Source organism: Mytilus trossulus, chromosome 13 (genome assembly GCF_036588685.1).
Source record: "Mytilus trossulus isolate FHL-02 chromosome 13, PNRI_Mtr1.1.1.hap1, whole genome shotgun sequence".
NCBI classification, from domain to species: Eukaryota; Metazoa; Mollusca; class Bivalvia; order Mytilida; family Mytilidae; genus Mytilus; species Mytilus trossulus.
Window position 1 is genome coordinate 24345458 of NC_086385.1, and position 17898 is coordinate 24363355.

At 31.1% G+C, this 17898-nt stretch overlaps 2 protein-coding genes and 1 pseudogene across 2 annotated transcripts; 2 read left to right on the top strand and 1 right to left on the bottom strand.

Annotated features, from left to right (window-relative positions):
* The first annotated feature begins 5700 nt into the window (after positions 1–5700).
* LOC134694178 (uncharacterized) lies at positions 5701–13191 on the top strand. The gene is made up of 3 exons (XM_063555176.1): positions 5701–6936; positions 11622–11646; positions 13058–13191. The coding sequence occupies exons 1-3, from the start codon at positions 5746–5748 to the stop codon at positions 13189–13191; spliced, it is 1350 nt and encodes a 449-aa protein (XP_063411246.1). The 5' UTR covers positions 5701–5745.
* A 1617-nt stretch (positions 13192–14808) lies between these two features.
* On the bottom strand, positions 14809–15686 carry LOC134694607 (dynactin subunit 6-like). The gene has a single exon (XM_063555639.1). It carries the CDS (start codon positions 15673–15675, stop codon positions 15133–15135), a length of 543 nt encoding a protein of 180 aa, XP_063411709.1. The 5' UTR covers positions 15676–15686; the 3' UTR covers positions 14809–15132.
* Positions 15687–16839: 1153 nt separating this feature from the next.
* Positions 16840–17898, top strand: part of LOC134694179 (uncharacterized oxidoreductase YtbE-like) — a 45638-nt pseudogene continuing 44579 nt past the window's right edge.

The following is a 17898-nucleotide window of genomic DNA, read 5'->3' on the forward strand; positions in this document are numbered from 1 at the left end:
GACATTTTGATGACAGTTCACAAGTAGTGCATGTTTTAGATTTAATTGATCCGGTGTAACTTTAAAACACATTTATTGATTATTTTCTGATAATGTACATTTTTCAGCACCTGTTTGTAACACAGATTAGTATTTCAAACTCGGAGCGGACATTTTATTGTAGGTTTTTACTGAGATTTACGGACCTAGCAAGCGATTTTTACGGCATTGCCATTCCTTTTCTCTAGGAAAAGCTTTGAGAGATATCTGCACCAAGTTTTTTTATAAACGTTTAGTACATGTATGCCCTGCTGACTGCAAATTTTGAGGTCGATTGTACTTGTAGTTTCAGAGAACATGTGGATTTTTTTTCAGAAGTGACGTAAGAACAATATTTAATTTCAATTTTTCTTGAATAATTGAGAGTTTGTTCCTTCAATAAATTGTCATGATTAAACAGTCATACAGATTGATTGATTGATTGATTGATTGATTGATTGATTGATTGATTGATTGATTGATTAGTTGGTTAGTTGGTTGGTTGGTTGGTTGGTTGGTTGGTTGGTTAAACACGTTGGATAGGGTCAATTGAAACACGGAAAAAGAAACAAAGAAGATATTGGACCCTATATTAAACACATGAGACGGAAACATGATTGATTGATCATGATCATGATTGATTGATTGATTGATTGATTGATTGATTGATTGATTAGTTGGTTGGTTGGTTGGTTGGTTGGTTGGTTGGTTGGTTGGTTAAACACGTTGGATAGGGTCAATTTAAACACGGAAAAAGAAACAAAGAAGATCTTGGACCCTTTATTAAACACATGAGACGGAAACATGATTGGTTGATCATGATCATGATTGATTGATTGATTGATTGATTGATTGATTGAGTGATTGATTGATTGGTTGGTTGGTTGGTTGGTTGGTTGGTTGAACCCTATAAGAAACACATGAGACGGAAACATGATTGATTGATTGATCATGATCATTATTGGTTGATTGATCATGATCATGATTGATTGATTGATTGGTTGGTTGGTTGAAATTCAAACACACATAAAACTGTTTAAATAGTGCCAAAACCACATAATTTGATGACCTTGACCTTTGACCTTGTAACCTTCGTCAAGGTCATTGCTCCACAAGGTCATTGCAAAAGACCCTATGGGTCAAGGACCTTTTGTTTAAGAGTTTTGCCTAAAAATGGCTTTTTAAAAACCATCGATGGGAGTTATGTCCCTTACATGATGGTAAAATCAATATAGTCATAATGTAAAAAAGTTGCCCCTTGAAGTACCAAGCATTTTTCACTGCTTAATTTTTTTGTATCTATAACTGTTCAAGAGTTATAGGGAAATCAAAGACATATGAAAATCTAAAATATGACCTTGACCTTTGACCTTGACCTAATTTTCTAAGTTAGGAATCAGGGGACTCAAATAAAAACATTCCAGGGTTATACGGTTAACGGTTTATGAGTTAAAAAAACATACCGACAAATTTATTCCGTAAAGATAGATAACTCCTATAAAATTTCTTCGAATCGCTTCGATCCAAATACGCCAAAAATTACTGAGGATGTAACGAACAATTTGTAAAATGAATTTTGTCGATATCTTTTTTTGTTACGAAGGAGATGCGCTAACAAGGAAAACAGTGTTTGGGGAGATAACTCCTACAAAGAAAAGTATTCGTTTACGCAGGGTAAATTTCAAAAGCGCATAAACTGTTCGATATCATATACAAAATATCTAAGCGACATATTGCGAAACAAATGTTTATCGCAAGAACAAAATTAGGCGGAAGAAAAAAAAAAAAAAAAAAAAAAAAATAATCAGAACAAATACAATAGGCTTTCCACAGAAAAGTGGAAAGACCTAATTATGTAACCTTTACTGTCGAAATTGTGTCTAATGACACTGTCATAGATCATCGACTTGTTTTATTTCATATTAATTTTGAAACGAGATATACAAAGTTTATCAAAAAAGTAAAGATTAAGAAGTGTATATTTCATGCATAAAATCGGCATCATTATTTGATTTTTTTTAGTTGCCTGTTGCACAGGATACTTATTTTCAAAGTCCAGCAATATGTAAAAAGTAAAATCACAAAAATACTGAACTCCAAGGAAAGTTCAAAAAGGAAAGTCCCCAATCAAATGGCAAAATCAAAAGTTCAAAGACAGCAAACGAATGGATAACAACTGTCATATTCCTGACTTGGTACAGGTATTTTTTAATGTAAAATACATTTCAAGTTATTGCAAGTAATTCTAGTGTCAGTAGAATTTTTAATATTGACACAGAAAATCATCATTTGGATATGCGAATGGGTTAATTTTACCAGAATGATTGTGACGCTAAATTTATAACTTGGTTAGAGTTTATATTTCCAGACACTGGTATTCCTGTTGATAACCCAAAAATACATACATCGTCTCAAATATTTTTCGATTCAAAATAACTGCAATTTTTTTTGAAAGCTGTTAACTCAAATGTGCTAAAGTTGAAATTTACCTTTTTATTATTACCATTAAAAGATGAGTAATTAATTTAAAAACAAAAATTAAACATAAAATTTAAAAGTCAATTGTTCATAACCAATTGAAAGGTCTTTCCGTTTTTCTTTTATTGATAGCTTTCTAAGTTAAAAAAATATATGGTTGCGAAGGACTTTTATGTTCATAACAAGTGGTTGTTAACGACAAAAATATTCTTAAGGATAAAAATATTACTTCCAGTTTTAAAAATGTCATAAATACTATTCATAGTATTTCAAGTTAAAAAAATAAGTGATTGCTGAGGACATATTTGTCGTTTCAACGGACAAGAATAAAATTTCCAGTACCAAAGTTTTATATTTATATTATTCATAGCCTTGTACATGTTGTAAGTTAAAACAAATATGGTTGCTAAGGTGTTTTATGTATTGCTAGGAAGCTTGACCTCTAACCTTGACCTTTTTTTATAAATCTTATTATGATGAACATTTTTGCATTTCAAAGTTTCTTTTTATCACTAACCTCTTTTGAGTTAGAAGCAAAACATCATTTCGAACCCGAAAAACAGTTTTGGTGCGCAAGGTCCCTAAGAGTTGGTCCAATAATTTTGAACCCACCTTATAAATGTAGATCTGGCCAAGACACACGTTTTCTCTGTTACATTTTATCAGCCATCTTTTACGGTTATTGAGTAATTCCGATAACAAACTTAGGTCAATTTCTAGGTCATGACCTTGAACTTTGACCTTAGATCAATTGTCATGGTCACATGAATTGATGATCATTGGTGAAGATCCAAGGTGGCTACTACATCTTACGGTTTTTGAGTTTTAATTGCCAACCGACACTGGCTAATTTTCAAAGGGGCATAACTCTACCAAGGAGTCATTGAATCTTTTCGATTCAAAAGTAACGAAGAACCAGTATATGCTCCTCAACAAATTCCACCCTTCCTCTTTTAGCTCAACTGGCCTAAAAGGTCAACCAGTGTCTGCTCCTCAACAAATTTCACCCTTCGTTTTTTCTACCTCTTACGGTTACGGTGTTTATACGATAACAAGTATTTTTGGTTTCGGAGGGATTACTCAGAACCGACAAAATGTTTCGATTCATATAGTGAGTTCCGGATAGATATTCGTAACACCGATACAAAGTGTGAACAAGAAACAAACATGTCTTACGGTTAAAAGAATGATAATAAACAGAGAAAATACAGTAAAGTCTTTCCCTTTTGAGAAAGAAAAGACCTTAATAGTCAGAAGAAATACAGTAAGGTCTTTCCCTTTTGAAAAAGAAAAGACCTTCATAACCAGAAGAAATACCGTTAGGTCTTTCCCTTTTTAGAAAGAAAAGACCTTCATAACCAGAAGAAATACAGTAAGGTCTTTCCTTATAGTAATAGGAAAGACCTTAATGAGAGATATGGTATTCCGACTTAAATAATACCACAAACGGAAACAGTTATAAACTTGGAAACCTGAAAAACCATTTACAACCGAAAAGCAGCACAACAGCTAGTAAAGATTCAGTTAAGTGAGGGGCTATCATACCATTCGTATTTTTGGTTTTACAGTTTTCTGTAATATATATTAAAACACAGTTCGTCAATTAAAAGTAAATTTGTCATATCTTTTTTTTTTTTTTTTTGTTTACCTGCTTATTTTTTTTTAGAATATATTGACTTCTGGCTTGATAACATACATTGCTACTGTACAGACGATGCGAATACATCTATGGAATGCAACGACGATTTGGATCTGAACCCACCTGTTATAATAGTTGGTACTGGTATCGACAAAATACCTCTTGTATGTTTACGGTACTACTATAGGGCAAAGGCATGCCTCAAAACTGGCATTTGACATTTTGCAAAAGGGATATTAGTCATATAAGCATATACTTTCAGCTTAAATTTATCAGGAATTACATGTTAACTGTCATTTAATAAGCGACAAAAGGTATATTTAATATCATTAAGAAGCTACTTAATTATATTTTAAATTTGAATGGATTTTTGAAATCTAAAAGGTAAAAGCATTTTGTATGACACCAAACTGTTTATCAATTTTCTATTTTGGACTTGATTATTTACTGTATATTTGAAAATATGAACGATAAGAAATATAGCTTGATGGCAATAGAATAGGAACCTTTCAGAAACTATATCCGAGTTTATTTTTGATATTTGTTTGTAAATTCAAATATCGTTAGCAGACCATTAAATTATTATTATATTTTATCGTACAAAACTGTTAAAAGCTGTATCAAAAAATTACTAATAATGACCTTTTAGAAGAGCACAAGAAATAAGTTTGACTACTTATGTGTGAATAATTTTATAAAATGAATTATACTAGTATATGAACTGTTACTTAAAAAAAAATGATAGAGCAATGAAGGAGTAATGTTTCAGCGCTGGTTGGTTGCCTTGCTTGTATTATTATATATACAAAAAATCATGGACTAAAATATCAGAATAGTAACTGTAGTTTAATCTAACGTTTAAAGTTTTGCTATTTAGCAGAAACATACCTCGTAGATAGTGATAGATTGTATGTTAGTCTTTGGAAAGGAAACCAGTATAATTTATTATACATATCGTATTTTCATTTCGTCTCAAAATTAATCGACCCCCGATAAAATATCATTGATTTATTGTTTTTAAACTCAACTGTAGTTATTATATCGGTAGTAAGGTTTCTTTTTCTTACACAAAACAAACTGCAATGAAATACTGTAGAAGTTTTCATGTCATAAAATATTTCAATATCTGTTTGCAAAACTGGATAATTTCAAACGATCAAATTTCGTTTACGTTTGTGAAGTTCGATGTTTCAATTAAAGTTATGTTCAACATTTGTTTGGAAAAACAGAAAAGTTATGGTTATATATAGCAGGAATTAGGCCACAGACCTTTTCCAGTAGGTGTTAAATCAATTAATTTTGCTGAAGATCTGTTTTTACATTTTCACAAATTTCGAAAATATACCATAATTCAAATGTGGGCTGATAGTGATAAAACTCGGGTTTTTTATCATCCAAAAAACTTTTGATTAAGTTAAGGATATATAAATAAATTTATTTTATTATTTATGCAATTTACAATCATTAGTGATACAACACTTTTTTATAGCAAATGTACTTGTTTATTTATAGGTTATGACTTGTTTGAATTAATTTGACAAAACTGTAATTTCTTGTAGAATGGCAGGGAAGAACGAAAAACTAATTTTCTTAAACATCTGAATAGCGCTATGTCTAAACAAGAAAAACGGAGACATTTCCGACAACCACATTTCTTGTCAAACAAGATTCCCTCTGAAAATAAGCAGGAATTTGAAGAACTGCGAACAGATATTCTTCGCAAGGCAAAAGCTCTATCTAATTGGGAGGAAAATCTCCCAATCCGATGGATAGTTCTTGAAAAAGAAATGTACCGTAAACAAACAGAAACAACCATTTTGTTTAGTGAAGCTGAAGGAGAAACACCAAGATATAAAAACAAAAAAGTTATATTGTATACTGAAGCTCAATGCCTAGCTACTGAGTGTTCTTTTCCTCATGTTCAAAAAGAAATGTCTGAACTAGACTCTTTTCTCAAGTATGAACATGAGATTGGTAATATCATATTTTTCAAAGAAGTAAGAGAATATATTGTATTAGATCCGGAATGGCTGGTAGACGTTTTCAGATGTTTCGTATCACATGATTATAATGGCGAGGCATTGGGTATGCCAGAATGGGCAGTACTTGACGAAACAGGCAAATTAGAAGATGCATTAATAGAAAAATTACTTAAAAAAGTACCGAGTCTGATATTGACAAAGCATAAACAATATTTATTAAAACTTATGGAAGAATTTGGCATCATTGTAAAACCGAAAAATGAAGACTATAGAAATGACATATATATGCCATGCATGATCAAACCTAGGCCATTTCAGGAAATTTTAAGAAACGTTGATGATGAATCCAAACATTGGAAAAAGTCCTCATGGTTCTCTCTCGTGTTCAACTTTTTACCACCGTCATATTTTAATCATATTTTAGTTAGCTTTGTGAAAAACCAACAGCTATATCATAATAAAAATGATAGTAACTTAAGTATATATCGCAATATTGGAATATTTCAGCTTAATGATACCGGTAGTGAAATACTTGTCATTTGCCTCTCAAAAAATTTAATTGCTATGCAAGTAAGACAGTTGAAAAGTGACGATGTTTGTTATAGTTACGTAAAGGACAAACTGATAAATCTGGTTGATTTAATTAAACAAAGATATCGTATCAATGTTACTTATGAAATAAAATTTAAATGTCCAGGTGGAAGTCTTTCAGATAATGGGGGAATTAGTTATGATGAAGCAATGGAAAAAAGTGAATACCGATGTACAGATCATAATGAAATGCACTTATGCAAAGATGTCTACAGATCCTGGTTGAAGGTATGATTCAACTTAGTAATACGAATGTAGCGTCTTTTGTTACTGTGATGTACGTAGAAAAACGTAGTACTTTAAATGATGTAAAATTATCTAAACGAATTTTGAGGCTTAACATTGAAAGGTTTCAAAATCAATAAGACATGTTGAGAAACACATTCATACTTTGTGAAATTTATTTCATTTATTGTTCTATTGGTAACAAATGATATGGTCAAGTTTACTGATGAGTCTTATGTAGACGAAACGCGCGTCAGGCGTACTAAATTATAATCCTGGTACCTTTGATAACTATTTACACCACTGGGTCGATGCCACGACTGGTGGACGTTTCGTCCCCGAGGGTATCACCAGCCCAGTAGTCAACACTTCGGATATCAATAATGTGGTCATTTTTTATAAATTTCCTGTTTACAAAACTTTGAATTTTTCGAAAAACTAAGGATTATTTTTATCCCAGGCATAGATTACCTTAGCCGTATTTGGCACAACTTTTTGGAATTTTGGATTCCCAATGCTCTTCAACTTTGTACTTGTTTAGCTTTATAAATATTTTGATTTGAGCGTCACTGATGAGTCTTATGTAGACGAAACGCGCGTCTGGCGTACTAAATTATAATCCTGATACCTTTGATAACTGTTTACTGTAATATTCTTCAGCAGAAGGAATACAAACTTATATTCCATGTGTGAAATTACCAAACCATTGCGATATGAACAGTAAGTGCTATAGATTATTGCAAACCAAGTATAACAACATGTAAACGGCAAGAAAGTTAATGTGGAGTTACTTTATATAAACCCCACATGTACTTATCGTTGCGTTTAAAAGTACAGTAGAAAAAGAAATATACGCGAATTCACTTTCACGTTTATATCTGTATCAACGAATAAACTTCGAGTTTTTTATTTTGTTAGTAACGCTGTTTTTTTTTCTGTTTTTTTTTTTTGTTTGTTTTTGTTTTGTTTTACGCAGTTTTTTTATTGATACAATGGCTCAATATATCTCATGATTACTGTGATTTCAATGACAACAAATCAGGTTTTATTTACACATTAAACAATTATGAACATATATGATAACCTACACTACAAACTGCTCATAGTCTTAAAATATAAAAAAAAGAAGATGTGGTATGATTGCCAATGAGACAACTATCCACAAAAGACCAAAATAACACAGACATTAACAACTATAGGTCACCGTTCGGCCTTAAACAATGAAGACCGTATTTTGTGCTCGACCAGTAAAGTCGAGCACAAATTTTACTTGAAAAGACTCGACGTAGTCTCGACAGTTCTTAAGTGTACTTAAGTGTACTCGATTTTGGTCTCGACTTTAATTAATAAGTCTAATCCAGTATTTTGATCTTTGAAGTCTGAAATGGTCTTGAAAATTGCTCGACTAGTCTCTACACAGTCTAGAGCTGTCTCGACCAGTCTTGATTCAGTTTCGACCTGTGTCGACCAGCCTTGAGCTTTACAATTAGTATAGATTGTTCTGAATCAGCCCATCTAACACAATTTTATTGTTCTTTCAAAATTCCAGGATATGCGGTAGTTTGATTCATTGCTGTCACATTAAAGGAATGTGTGTAATACGTAGAAATGATGCAGTTTTGACTTAATTCAAACAGCCATTTCTAATCATTTCCATAACATTTTCAAATGAACTTGGATTTTCAATAAACTTCACAACTATCTCAGTTATACATTGAACTTAGAGAATGATATATCGGTTGTTTTGCAGTTTAATTTATTGCTGTCAAATTTAAGGATTGAATTAATCGGTGAAAAGCTAGTATTTAAGTTCGGACTAAATTCAGACAGTCACCTTTAATTTCTTTTAGAACTTTCCCAAACAAACTTTGATTTATATATAAAAATATATGGTTATCTCAATTATATATTGATCCTACAGAATACCAGGAATGTTTTTGGTTATTTGTAATATTGCTGTCAAATTTAAGGATTCGATTAATAGGTAGAAAAAAGCTTGAATTTTCAGTTCAGACTTAATTCAGCATAAACGGGCCAGTTGTTTAAGGACAGTGGGTTGTTATGAGGGTTTGTTTACTTTGATTTAGAAAGAAAAAAAAATGTCGACTTACGTTCAAACAGTTAAAAACAAAATCTTACAGAATTGATAATATAAGTCAGAAGAGCATTAGGTAACAAAATCAATAAATCTAAACATGTTGGTTATTGAAGTACTCTTTGAGATATCTAATCTGGAATATGCTCGGACTTTAACCTTATATTGATCATTGGAAATATTTGTATCTCAAAGAGTGAGAAGAGAAATCTAGAACCTGCTTATATTTGGGTAATGACCCTTGTATGGGCTACTGATTTCTTTTATGAAAAGTGGGTGATATGAGGCGATTTATTGTACCCTTTATCGTAGGTAAACACAAGGAGACCGAATATCTGACAAAATATTCCAATTCTGACATGACTTCATCCTTACATGAATTAAATGTTCAATAGCTAGAAACCTATTGGGTATGATATATGATATATTTATAAATTTCAATACCTGTATACGTGCCTTTGTTGTAAATTAATGCGTCTAATAGAACACTTATTGATTTTATGAATGCTGCCAAGTGTAATGTACCCGTTTTACAATTCACCCGTCCGTTTATTGAAGTATTTAGACATTGTAATCAAATTTCGACGGTTTGTTTCAATTTTCACGATGTTATAACTTTTAACTTCCGATGAATTATATTGGAGAACCATGACGTTTCAACCAGTACGAATCATGTGACTGTCAGGGTTGTCAAATCAAAGATTTCCCTCACCAATACCTATACTGTTTTCTGTTCCATATGTTTTATGTTTGGATAAGATGCTATGTTAAAAGGTTTAACTTAGTTTCTAGTAATAAAGTCTACAATTCTATGGTAATATAATGCGAACTCTGATCATTGATTTGACTGTTTAGATAAACTACAAAATCGTGATTACTTAAATAATATGGTCTATTCCAGGGATGGGGTAATCGTAATCGATTGTAACTGATTACATTTTTTCAAGTAATCGACAATAATCTGTAATCGAAGACATTTGCGATTAGATGTAATCGTAATTTAATCGATTACAGTAAATATTTGGATGTAATCATCGATTACTTTTCGATTACATTTCGATTACTTTAGTAAAATAGTTTGATGAAAAATAACCTATTTCAGAGGAAAATATGTATGTTATCACTTTGTAGTACAGATAAAATATTATGCATCAACAATACTTGAGAGTTAAGCAACTTCCTTATTTCTATCTATTGTCTGAAGCTGCATTATGAGCAACCAGATCCCTACCTAAATTTACTTTATATCTAACTTTTGAAACAAATGGATATATGTGCTTGTCAATAATTCAAGAGCTTTAATATTAAAACACGAAAATAGATTTGAAATAATAAAATCGATCTTAAATAAGAAATGTGTCTGGCTTTCGTTAAGTTCTGTACTACATTTTTTAAAAGTAGTAAGCTTTATTTGTATTAAATTTCCTGAAAACATAATTTTTAATCAGAGTTGAAATTAAAGCTTAGAATAGATAAACAGTTGATTTTTTAAATGTTATGATATACATGTATATAAATTAAATTAAAAAAAAAACACAAAATCCTTTTAACAATGAACCAATGGCAATGCATAGCAATTCTTTTTAGAAATAGATGTATCCCTTTGACACTATAAATATATTTTGTATATAATTTGATTGAAGAAGTTAACAAATCTTAACAGTAATCGAAAAGTAATATTATTACTTTTGATAAAGTAATCGATTGTAATCGATTACATACTAAAATTTGAATAATATATTATTAATCGATTGCACAAAAATCATTCAATACATGTAATCGATTATTAATACATTTGTCAGTAATCTGGCCCATCCCTGGTCTATTCTTACAGTAAAAAATGTATCTGCTAAATTGATGGAAATAACTTGTTAACTAATTTTTTTTAAAAGTGCATATGAGTTTTAATTTATTTTGTTTACAATCTGTTGAATTTAAACACTAATGCAAACATTAATAAAAGTTGATTTCTGAAAAAAAATCAACAGTATTCCTATTTCAAATTTTTTTTGACAAAAAAACCCTAAACAAGGTGATGCTTATATAATAAGGCCTTCTTAAAAGTATTCTATAACTAAACAAAAACTTAAAAATCCAAATTTTGATAGGAACAATATTTTTTTTTTTTTTTATAAAAACAAACTTTTTACGATGAAATTGGTATTTATTTTGAACAGATTGAGAAAAACATAATTAATGTTTAATAAACACAAAATCACATGCAGTTTTTGAATGTTAATAAACATGTTATTTCTATCAATTTAGCAGATAATTTTTTTAGTGAGGTAGATTAATCAATGAGTGATATATTTCTCTTAGAAGAAATTTAAAGGTGCCAGTGAATCAACTAACAGAGAACAACATCTGTTGCATTTGTTAGATGGGACAATATAACTGCCAAAAGTTTAAATGGACAGGTAACTATCAGGTGAATATATGGAAAGGTATTAATGGGTTCGCAATAAATATTAAAAAAAAAACATAACCAATAAAATACAGACGCATACTTGGACACTTAATGCATTAAATCAGATTGATGTTTCTGTTACCGATATTGAAATCGAAAACCAATTAAGATATTTTTATTCCGTAGGAAGAAGAGGTTGAAGATGAACTCAGTAAGTATATATTTGTCTCTTTTTTGCAAATTTTGAAATAACTCAAGGTAATTAAAGGTGTTTTCCATACAAAACTTATGTTATACTCCTTACAATATTCGGTCCTTAAATACGAGTAGCATCTTGATTGAGTTATAATTATTTTTAGTTTCCTCGGTCCGTATGGATGATTCTTATAACTAGTTACTTTTTTGTTTATGGTATTTAGAGTTTTAACGGGATTTTAAATGTTGATTTGACATTGTTAGTGTTTGTCGTCTCCTCCTGTCGGTAAATTGCTACGTTCAATTGTATAATCGAAGCCTATCCCAGAATTATTATTACAAACCTAGTTGCATATTCAGATCATGGCCTGTGGAATACTTAATAATGGTTTTTTTTCGAAATTGTCCCTGCAAAGTCGGTACTTTAGTTTTATCAGTACATTTCAATTGTTGAAAGCACCACTGGTATTCAAATTATATGCACGGCTATTAAACTGACCAATGCAGGAAAACGATACCAAAACTTGTTACAGCAATAAGTAAAAACTAACAAACAGAAAACAACACATTTAATAAGATTATAAGTCTGCAGCACTTTTCTGGATTTACCTTCAGCATGAACGCTAAAAGCCAAATACTTGAATGCCGAAGGAGGTAACAATTGTAACCTTAGTTTCCTTATAAATTCAAAATTTATAGATTTTAGAAAGGTTTGTCTCTCATAAATCATGTCAGTAACTAACGAAGTTCTGACTACTGAGCTGATGATACCCTTGGGGACTGAAAGTCTACCAGCAGAGATATCGACCGAGTGGTATCAAAAATTAATTGAAAACAACATGTTTTATAATTTTATGCATCCGAGGTACTTATCTGGATTTACCTTTATCAGGAACACTCAAAGACAAATACTTGAAAGAACAAATGATGTATAGGTACCGAAACAGTTGAGGAGCTTTAAAAAATACCTTAAAAAAAACAATTTCATCTAATATCAACTTAGCACGAGGGAGTTTTAATCTTAGTTTCTTTATAATTTCAAAATTTATCGACGGACAATTGTAAAAAGATTTGTTATAAATCATGTCAGTGCCGATGTACTGACTACTGATGAGGTGATGATAACCTCGGGAGCTGATGGTCCATCAACAGAGGTATCGACCAAATGCTGTAAAAAAATGAAACCAAATAAACACATATATAATTGTATGCGTCCAAACTTTTCTAGATTTACCTTCATCAGGAAAGCTCAAAGCCAAATACTTGAAAGCCGAAGGATATATAATTATCGAAACAGTTCAAGATCTATATTTTTTATTTGACAAAAAATACATGAAAAGCCAAATCTATCTAAGGTCAACTATGCATGAGGGAGTTGTAACATTAGTTACTTTATAATTTGAAAAATTATCAACGGGATATTTTAGAAAGGTTTGTTATAAATCATGTCAGTACTGAATTACTGACTACTGATGAGGTGATGAAACAATCGGGGACTGGTGGTCCAACAGCAGAGGTATCGACCAAGAGCTGTGGAAAATTCAATACAACACATTTATAATTGTATGTGTCCGCAGTGCTTTTCTGTATTTATCTTCATCAGGAAAGCTCATAACCAAATACTTGACAGCCATAGGATAGATAGGTACCGAAACAGTTCAAGATCTATATCATTAATACTAGTATGACAGCAAATCCCAATAAAGCCGAATCCATCTAAGGTCAAATTTGCACGAGGGATTTTATGTACTTTTGAGAAAAAAAATAAGATCAGGTGCGTCCTCATTTAAATAAAAAAAACGTTTTATTTTATATGGAATCAAAACCACTATTTTATAAGCCGTTCACATTCAGCAATTGTTTTTATGGTTATTCAGCTGGCATGTCACTATGATACAGCTTAGATTTCAAATTTTCGGCTTTTAGCGTTCCTGATGAAGGTCAATCCAGAAATAAAGCTTGGGACGCATTAAATTTACAACGCTTTTTCATTTAATATATATCCTTCATTCTGCCCAGAGTGACTTAACGAAGTTTTATAAGCATAAAGTCTGGGTTTTTTTTCTGCGATGTCAGTTAAATGTGTTAAGTAAGAAAAACTACTGTTATATTCCTGACTGATTCCAGAAATGTATGAACCACTCAACCACTTAGGATCTACAAAAATAAAGCTGTCGGTGGCCAGGTGTTACCTTTCCTCGTCGGTTTTTATCTATTTGCGTAACACAGTACATGGTATAAAAGGCATGCAGATTAATTTTACAGATCAGTTGAATTATCTATATTAGAGGATCTTACAAATTAATAAAGGATGCAGTCAGAACCAATGACAACTCCACGACAGATTTTATCCATCGAAAACTAGTGATGGGGATATAAAGCTGAAAACACGTTCTGTATATATAATGTGTCTAAATATCAGCCCAACAATGTTCGATTTTTAAATTTGCACAATCAAATTTTTATTCTTCCCTGGCCGGGATTCGAACTCATGCTACTGAGATATCGTAGCACTAAATCGCCTTGCACTATGCCCTACGCCCTAGAACACTCAACCTCCTAGTTCTACAGAAAAAAAAGCTTTTTGTGGCCGCGTGTATTTTTCCTATATATATTACAATAAAGATATAATACTATGTTTTAGGTGTATTATGGGCATCCATATCTATTATTCACAGTTTTTTTCAGATAGGGGTATTTTGCGAGAATACCAGTTAAGAGAAGGTAAAAATTCATTGACTGTTAGGCTTTAGAAGTTTCTTCTCAAAACAGGTATTTCTTTCTCAAGTTATTTTCATTTTTCCTTTAATGCCTTGACGTACCGGTATCCCTCATATGATCAACGTAAGGTTTTTATTGTTAGAAGTTTTTTCACGTTGACTATTAAAATACTTGTTTACCCTTGTACAAGTTTAACGACGTGCAATTCTTATCCACTTAAGAATAGGGTTTTTTAAGTTAAGGAAAATTTGTCAGATGGACTGCTGTTTTTTTGGGGTTTTTTTCAATGCAGTGTAAATTATTTTTCCTCACATAATATTTTAGCTTATTTTGTTCCTTGAGTAATGATTTTCTGATTTACAATATCTCTTCTAAATTCAAGATTGTTAAAACTTCACCTGATTGCCCTGTAATTTTTTTTTTTTTTTTTTTTTTTTTTTTTTTTTTTTTTTTATTTATGACACTTTTAATGAAATATTCCATACATGTTAAAAATTTGGACCAATCATTACTGCAAAGATAGATGTCTTTATAATTAAAGAACATGTTTAGAGCATAATACAATAATTGTGTTAGATATTTGAAGAACTGTTCATCCCTCACTATTATTTAAACAAGCACTCTATAAAAGCCACATATAATTGTCCTAAATGCTGCAAATTGTAATCCAGTTCTTGATCTACATGTATATCTTTATTTATCAGCCTCCCATCATAATCCTTCATCACCATTAAATAAAATATTGCACATTAATAAATAAACGTTGTTCCTTCACCCTACATCAAGTCCTTTGTGGTGTTCCTGCCTTTGGTTTCTTCAAATAATGGTAGTTAGGTAATATCTTGGTCAGGAAGTCTATCTGTAGACTTTGTGTCGGTGGCCTTTCTCTAGCGACCCTTCTGTCACAATTACTACCACATATAACTGTGTTCTCAGGCATGGTTTCTGTACTGGACACACTACACATGCCTCCTATTATACAACCAGAGGTTAGCTCTACTTGTCTTCCTACTTTTGCTTTGGCCTCTATCATGTTATGATCACCAATCTTTGTGGCCTCTATATATGATCCAACCTCAAATACATTATTGTTTCCTATAATCATCACATTCTGTGTAGAACTTGACTTCCCTTCTGGATTTTTGTTGACTATCTGTACCAATTCTTCAATGATGTTATTTTCTCCTATATAAATAGGTCCATCTTCTGCTATTATTCTGGCCTTAGGATGAACCACTGTTCTAGCACCAATAGTTATATCTCCTACTAATTCACATTCATCACAAACCAGGGCACCTGCTGCAATCTTCACACTGGGTTTCATTATTTTGTTATTTTTTTTTAAGTTAAACGATATAGATCTCCTACTCCTTAGTATTATACATGTTATAAGACATAGCTAACGAGATATTGATGGTTAATTGTTTTTGTTTGTTTTTGATCATATACATATTGATCAGTTTTTGATACAGGTAAATGTTTATTCCTTTAAGTTCTATTATTTTCTTTTGTAGATAAGAAAGGCCGACGAAAGTAAGTTAACTTTCGGTACTTTTGGTAATAACGGTATATATATATATATATGTATCTTTTTGTTAACACTAAAATGTTTAAAAAAAAAAACAATACACAGAATAAATCAAATTCATCGCATTATATGGATCTATCGAAGCACCAATTGCAATTTGCATCATTATTTACCATATAAATAAAACACTTATTTCATATATAAAATTGTATTATCATATTTATATAATTTTGAAAGAAAACGGTCTCTATTGGAAAATGTAAGTCGCAAATAGTTATTTTTTTTCTTTTTCTTTGGCCATTATTTCATTTCTTGTTAAAAATTTAATGCTAACATGCGAAGATTAAGACATATATTGTGTGTGGTTTTTTTTTTGTTTTTTTTTTAGATATATGAAGTTCAATTCAGTTATTTTTAAACTTAATGTACTTGAAGATATAGATATATTTGATACTAGTATTCATATTTTTTCTGTTAAGGTGCAACAACTGTGAAAGCATGTCCGTGTACAATTGCTATGATTGCAATACAGTTTTATGTAAGAACTGTTCCAGAAAACATAATGACGAGAACAAGAATCAAAGCCATTCAATGCAACTTATCAGTAATAGTTTCATATTGAACTTTAAATACAGAGTGACACCGTTTTCTTATCGTGAGTCAATAAGTGATATAGTACGTTTACCCAATGGGGAGGTAATTGTGTCACTTGAAAACACAAAGATAGTAAAGTCATTTTCTGTTATTGGGATACAAAGACATGTTATACAATTAAAAGGATGTCCTTGGAAAATGACTGTAGTGGACAAAAATACTGTTGCGGTGCTCCTTGATGACACTAATATGGCGTTAGTTGACGTCCAACAAAACCATGTTCAATACATTTGGAGTGTGATACCATATAGGTCAAGTTCATTTATATACATAGAAAACGAATTCTACATCAGTTATAAATACGGAATGGTGGTTATTGATATGTCAGGAAGTGTAAAAAGACGTTTTTCACTTAGTTTTATACCATTTGATATGTGTTACGATGTTGATTCACAACATATCTACTGTATTGATAAAGAAAGGCTGATCTTTATTGATAGAGACGGTAATGAAATAAATATTAATCGTAATTTGAAATATCCAAGAGGTCTTACCATAGATGACGAAGGAAATGTGCTAGTGCTATGTAGAAAGGAAGATGAACCTTCGGGATATAGTGTTATCAAGGTAGATTCTAATGGCGAGAACAGTGAAGTTGTAAATATAAATATCAACAGGTCATTATATGACGACCCTCGTATTTGTTATGATCACTTAACCAACTCAGTAGTTATTGGATGGTGTAATAAAGTTTACATTTATAAGAAAAAATGAAATTGTAAATATATAATGAATACAACTACGTTCTTCTGAAGAAAAAAAAAACAATTCTCATAAAGTAATATGTTATGTGGACTATGATGTGTGCAAAACAGAACAGATTACTCAACATCCAAGGTGTTGTTAAATATAACTTTTATTGTTTTGATAAGTTGTATATATTCTTCCTAATTTAGTGAATAATCCTTTTTCAAATATGTCCTTTTAATGAGTGGTGTCACCGCATACAATATACGTATTAATTTGACAACACTGTGTATTGTTTTTGTTACTCTTTTATGTCCCTTTTGGTTAAAAATTTCAAAAAGTATCTATTTGTTTTTGTCATATTTACTTTTCTGGACTATTTCAAAAACAGTGTAGTTTTGTTAAATCCGTTATCAATCACTTGTTGTTGGTTTTTTTCTTTTACATTATAGTGAATGTTAATTATTGTGTCAATTTTGTGTGTGTGTGTGTGGTGTCTTGGTTTTTGTCATTGCATGGATTGTGCATTTGGAATTTTCTTTTGTCTTTTTAGTGTGTGATCATAATTAGAGAACATTTCCTAAAACCTATTTCAAGCATGCCAGACCTTCAAACAATTCGGAATCTGCGTTTAAAGTTATCATACTGTAAACTTTCAATGATTTATACATACACGTG